Source organism: Euleptes europaea, chromosome 1 (assembly GCF_029931775.1).
Source record: "Euleptes europaea isolate rEulEur1 chromosome 1, rEulEur1.hap1, whole genome shotgun sequence".
Taxonomy (NCBI): domain Eukaryota; kingdom Metazoa; phylum Chordata; class Lepidosauria; order Squamata; family Sphaerodactylidae; genus Euleptes; species Euleptes europaea.
In genome coordinates, this window is record NC_079312.1 from 15,322,665 (window position 1) to 15,328,664 (window position 6,000).

General features: G+C 48.3%; 1 protein-coding gene across 1 annotated transcript in view; it reads right to left on the bottom strand.

Annotated features, from left to right (window-relative positions):
- The window catches only part of LOC130493940 (uncharacterized), a 68,430-nt gene extending 63,249 nt beyond the window's left edge, over window positions 1-5,181 (bottom strand). The window contains exons 1-2 of the mRNA XM_056867570.1: window positions 4,926-5,181; window positions 2,790-2,807 (exon numbers count right to left, since the gene is read on the bottom strand). Of these exons, the coding sequence (XP_056723548.1) occupies window positions 2,790-2,807; window positions 4,926-5,181 (274 nt within the window). The remainder of the gene's footprint in view (window positions 1-2,789; window positions 2,808-4,925) is intronic.
- Window positions 5,182-6,000: the final 819 nt, after the last annotated feature.

The following is a 6,000-nucleotide window of genomic DNA, read 5'->3' on the forward strand; positions in this document are numbered from 1 at the left end:
TCCATGTTAGGCAGTGGAGGCCAGTGGGCTGGAGGCCCCCCCTGCTTTCTTTTTCTTCTTTGCACACACACTCCCTCCACAAATAAACCAGGTCCCATAAGGTCTCCCCTCAGCTGGGGCTGGTTGAAGAAACTGGTTTTTTCTAACCCTCAAATTCCTCTGGAAATCAATGAACGAATCACAACTCCTGGTTCCAGGTAAACCACATTCTCCCTCCACCCGCTTTGAGCTGTATTTTGCAATGTGCCTGAAGAGCCCCCAAACACCACCCCCTTCCTTTCTTGCAGGGCACGTTCCTGGTGGGGTATTATGACAAACCTCCAAAAGTTGGTCCAAATGGTGCAAGGAGGTGAAGCTGGAAATGCAGGAATACGGATGGACCCTGATGGATTTTTAAGCCACCTTTCAAGATTTAACTCCAAACCAGCCCATTCCGGTCTCTCACAGGCAGCATCTCCTCCCAGGTGGCCCTCCAGATGACACCATGAACGTTACAAATGACTAATGATTCTGATACTGACCCAACAAGAAGATATCAGTTCTGGTGTGAATTAACTTGCGTTTGATTGGGGGGGGGGGGGGCTACCCAACCTGTATCTCAATTTTTTCATGTTTTTAAATGTAATAATAATAGTAATAAAATGAGACATCAATATATGGGGCACCTATGGGTTCCTAGTCTTATTGCATGGAAACCCCATAATGGCCCTTTCTAAACTCTGAGAAGTAATCTCACAGTCCCCCCTTCCCCGCTCTGCCCCATTAACTCCTGCGGGTCGTTTGCCCTCAGTGAAGCCTTTGTGCCAACAGACCTACAGGCAACATCCTGCTCTGAGTTTTGGCCTTCTTGATCATGAGGGACTTCTTCATATGTCCTGGCGCTGAGAACAGATTTAGGGCCCAGACTGAGATGTAGCAAGTTACACCAGAGCCAGTGAGCCTTGCCAGTTGCATAGTGCTCAGTTTCTGAGAATGACATGCATATTTCTTGCCTTCACACCATATTCACAATGACCTTGGCACAGTATTGAAGCCCCACTTCATCAGAGGCCTGCACTTGGGGGTGGGGTGGGGGTTTGGCCAGGACCCCCTTGGGCAGGGAAACCTCTTGGGCTGGCCACGCAGCTCCATCTCACTGTGGGAGGGCCAAGGAGGTGGTCATTGTAAATAATGGATGGACAACCATTAAAGGGAATGGCTGTGTGTGGGGAGAGGGGCTGCCTGCCCTTTTCTTTAGCTCCTCATGTCCAGCCTTTTTCACTGGCAAAAATGGCTCGAGGGGGAATAGCCTGCAGCTCTTCCTCCCCCTTTGCAGTGTTTGGAACCCACAGGAGCAACACAAAGCTTTCAAGGTAAGTTTCAGAGACCAAACGTCTGACTCTGCGTCGGTCAGGCACCCATTGTCCCCACTTCAGGTCAGATGTCTCATCTATTTCAGCTCTTCCTTCATACCTTATCTAGGTCAGCAGCCTCTTTCAGGTTAAGTAAAGAGTGACCTTTGTGTTCTGGGGATTGCTTACAAATGTGACACATGAATTTTTCATCATCCTTGCAGAAGAGATGGAGTTTCTGCCAGTGTCATAGAATCATAGAATCATAGAATTATAGAATCATAGAATCATAGAGTTGGAAGGGACCACCAGGGCCATCAAGTCCAACCCCCTGCACAATGCAGGAAATTCACAACTATCTCCCCCACACACACCCCTAGTGACCAGAAGATGGCCAAGATGCCCTCCCTCTCATCATCTGCCTAAGGTCACAGAATCAGCGCTGACAGATGGCCATCTAACCTCTTCTTAAAAACCTCCAGGGAAGGAGAGCTTACCACCTCCCGAGGAAGCCTGTTCCACTGAGGAACCCCTCTGTTAGAAAATTCTTCCTAATGTCACTCTAGACCAGCGATGGCGAACCTTTTAGAGACCGAGTGCCCAAACTGCAACCCAAAACCCACTTATTTATCGCCTAGTGGCAATGCGCAATTTAACCTGAATACTGAGGTTTTAGTTTAGAAAAAACAACTCATACGTTAACATCTTTTGCCTTAAAAGAAAAACACAATAACAGAGCTTTCAATGATACAAACAACTTTTTATCGAAAGGCATGCTTTTGAACAATTAATGTGATTTTTGCTGTTGTGTGCATGCTGATAATTTGTCTACCCTTGGCTCATACTTTGTAAGTTTGAGAGCAACACATGCAGCACTCAGGTCATCTGTTAGTCTGTTTCTGGTGTCAGATTTGATATAATTCAAAGCTGAAAACAGCTGCTCACAAGCATAAGATGATCCAAACAAAGTTAGGAAAGCAATCCCAAGTGCTTTCATTGACTTAAAATTATTTGGCAGAGAATTCCACACTTTTAAGGAATTCTGAGTGGCAAATCCAAGGCAAAACCTCCCATTCACAAATGGCCAATTACCCCCCATGCAGAGTTTTGAGAATCTGGATGGGGAAAATGCGCGAGGGGCCAGTTTGCCCCAGCAACGGGGTGTATTGGGGGGGAAGAGAGAGAGAGACACACACACCCTAGGAAAGGTCCAGTCGTCCGCAGGCTTGCATGAAATCCCGCAAGGCGAACTTTTGCAACTTGCCCCCCAACGATGCAAAGACACAAACACACACAAAAAAGCCTCCCGCGTTGCAGAGGAAGAGCCACCTTTGCATCGCACCCCGGGTAAGAGGGGGGGCAAGCTCGCGCGCTTCCCACGCCGGCAGCAAAAGCCGTGCGGGTGCAAAGGGCGGCAAGTTTGCAAAAGTGGGTTGGGTTGTGGGGGGGCTTTCCCACCCCGTTCCTCCGGTCTAGCTCCCTGACTCCCATCCGCCTCCTGCAGCGAAATGCAAACCCAGGGCGAGACGCGCTTTGCAAAAAAACACAAACAAGCCACGCACCCTTCCAAGCCGGCACCGGGGGGCGAGGAGGTGGAAATCAGCTCCGGAGCAGCTCCCGACTCAGGGGGGCTCCAAGGGGAGGGGAGGGAAAGGGGGGGAGCGGTTCCCAACTCGCCGCCGCCGATCACAGCGCAGCCTACCGGGGGGAGAGAAACCCCTCTTCCCCCAGCCTCCAAGGGGCCAGGGCCACTCACAGCAGGCAGAGGGCGAAGGCGCCGGCCACGCTCTTGCTCACCAGGAAGCTGTGGCGCGGCTGCCCGAGCCAGCATCTCCTCGGCTGCCGCCCCACCCAGGCGCCGCTCCAGACCCACCACCGGCCACTCATGCTCAGCCCCGAGGGCTACCCGACCGGCCGCACCGCTACACCTGCCGTCTCGCCCCCGCCTCCGCCCCATGACAAAGTTGGTTGCGGCACGGTGGAAACTTGCATTGAGGCCGCGAGGAGGGGTGGAGGAGGGGGCAGACGCGACGGCTCCGCGCGTGCCCACAGAGAGGGCTCGGCGTGCAGCTTATGGCACGCGTGCCATAGGTTCGCCAACACGGCTCTAGACAGAAACTCTTTTGATTTAATTTCAACCCGTTGGTTCTGGTCAGACCTTCTTGAGCAACAGAAAACAACTCGGCACCCTCCTCTATATGACAGCCCTTCAAGTACTTGAACATGGTTATCATATCCCCTCTCAGTCTTCTCCTCTTCAGGCTAAACATACCCAGCTCCTTCAACCTTTCCTCATAGGACTTGGTCTCCAGACCCCTCACCATCTTTGTTGCCCTCCTATGGACACGTTCCAGCTTGTCTTAAACCTTATTAAATCGTGGTGCCCAAAATTGAACACAGTGCTCTAGATGAGGTCTAACCAGAGCAGAATAAAGTGATACCATCACTTCGAGTGATCTGGACACTATACTTCTGTTGATGCAGCCCAAGACTGCTTTTGCCTTTTTAGTTACCGCATCACACTGCAGACTCATGTTCAGTGTTTGGTCTACTAAGACCCCAAGATCCTTTTCACACACACTACTGCTCAAACAAGTCTCCCCCATCCTATAATTATGCATTTGATTTTTCCTACCTAAATGCAGAACTTTATATTTGTCTTTCTTGAAGTGCATTTTACTAGTTCTAGCCCATTTCTCCAGCCTGTCAAGATCATCCTGCATCTTGGCTCTGTCTTCTACCGTATTTGCTACCCCTCCCAATTTAGTATCATCAGCAAATTTAATAAACATCCCTTCTATTCCTTCATCCAAATCATTCATAAAGATGTTGAACAACACAGGGCCCAGCACAGATCCCTGAGGAACTCCACTAGTCACTTCTCTCCAAGTGGATGAGGAACCATTAACTAGCACCCTTTGGGTACGATCTGTCAACCAGTGGCAGATCCACCTAACAATAATAGGATCTAACCCACATTTCCCCAATTTGTCAACTAGAATACTATGTGGAACCGTATCAAAAGCCTTACTGAAATCTAGATAAACTGTCTACAGCTGGTTCTTGTAGGTTATCCAGCCTGTGTGACCGTGGTCTTAGTATTTTCTTTCCTGACGTTTCGCCAGCAGCTGTGGCAGGCATCTTCAGAGGAGTAACATCTTCAGAGGAGTAACACTGAAGGACAGGACACAGCTGCTGGCGAAAAGTCAGGAAAGACAATACCAATACCATGGTCACACAGCCCAGATAACCTACAAGAACCAATGAACTCTGACCGTGAAAGCCTTCGACAATATTATGTCTACAGCATTCCCCTGATCCAGCATGGTAGTAACTTTCTTTAAAAAGGAGATAAGATTAGTCTGACATGGCTTATTCTTGAGAAACCAACGCTGGCTCTTAGTGATCAGATCCATCCTTTCTAAATGCTCAAGGACTGACTGTTTGATGATTTGTTCGAACACTTTTCCTGGTATAGAAGTCAAGCTGATGGGTTGTTAGTTACCCGGATCCTCCTTTTTCCCCTTCTTGAAGATGGGGACAACATTTGCCCGCCTCTTGGACACAGATCTTCTGTTCCTGGATTTCTTCCACAAAATCTCTTCTCTTTTATTTTTTCTACCAAGTTTGCCAGCTGCCAGTTTGAGCGGAAATTCCCTTTCTGGATCTCAGCTTTGCAGATAGGACACTCCAGGCCCCCCAGTTCTTCCCATGTGTCACAGTAGTGGGTGATGCAACCCCGACAGAAATTGTGGCCACAGTCCAGGGTTACCGGTTCTGTGAGGCACTCCAGGCAGATGGGACAGTTTAATTCCTCTTCCAGATCTGTGGATGGTGACCCTGAGGCCATGTCGGAGGCAGTTTATGTCTCTTGGCAAGTGGAAAAGGGAGCTTTGTGAGGCCTGTAAAGAGGACAGCAGAAGGACAATGAGCTAGAGAAGGGGTGGGTTTTAGGCAGGAGATATATTTTTCAAAAGCACAGATAAATAAGTAGCATTTTACTCTGGGATTTTTTTATAAATCTAATAGGAGGCAGAGAACTTTCCATTAACAAATGATTGATGAAATAGAGGTGCGGATAGAAGTTGATTTGATACTGGTAGGACAATTCAACAGAGTAATCAGGGTTGCCAATCTCCAGGTGGAGGCTGGAGATCTCCTGGAATCACAACTGATCTCCAGAATTCAAGATCAGTTCCTCTAAAGAGGCAGCTTGCAGGGTAAACTGGATGGTGTCATACTCTGCTGAGATCACTCCTCTGCCCAAACCCCACACTCTCCAGGCTCCACCCCCATCTCCAGGAATTTCCCAACCCAGAGATGGCAACCACAACCATATTAGATCGATAGATGGACAACTCAAACAATTCCACCAGTATTTACAGTGATTGACTTATTCAAGAGGGATCAAGCAATAGGGTTGCACTGTACAAAATGATTCACAAAGCTACTTGGATAAATTATTGGGGACTGTGGTCTCTACTACCATGTATAATTTTCTGTAAATTGGATCCTACTGTGTAATTTTACTTTATCAAATGTGTCATGCTAACAATTTGCCTTGCTTCAGTTCTGTTTTTAACAGTTCTGGTTGGTTCTACAACCCAAATCCTATTTTATTGTTTATTGAATGTCCCATCTTGTTGATAGTATTGCCTTACTCTGTGTA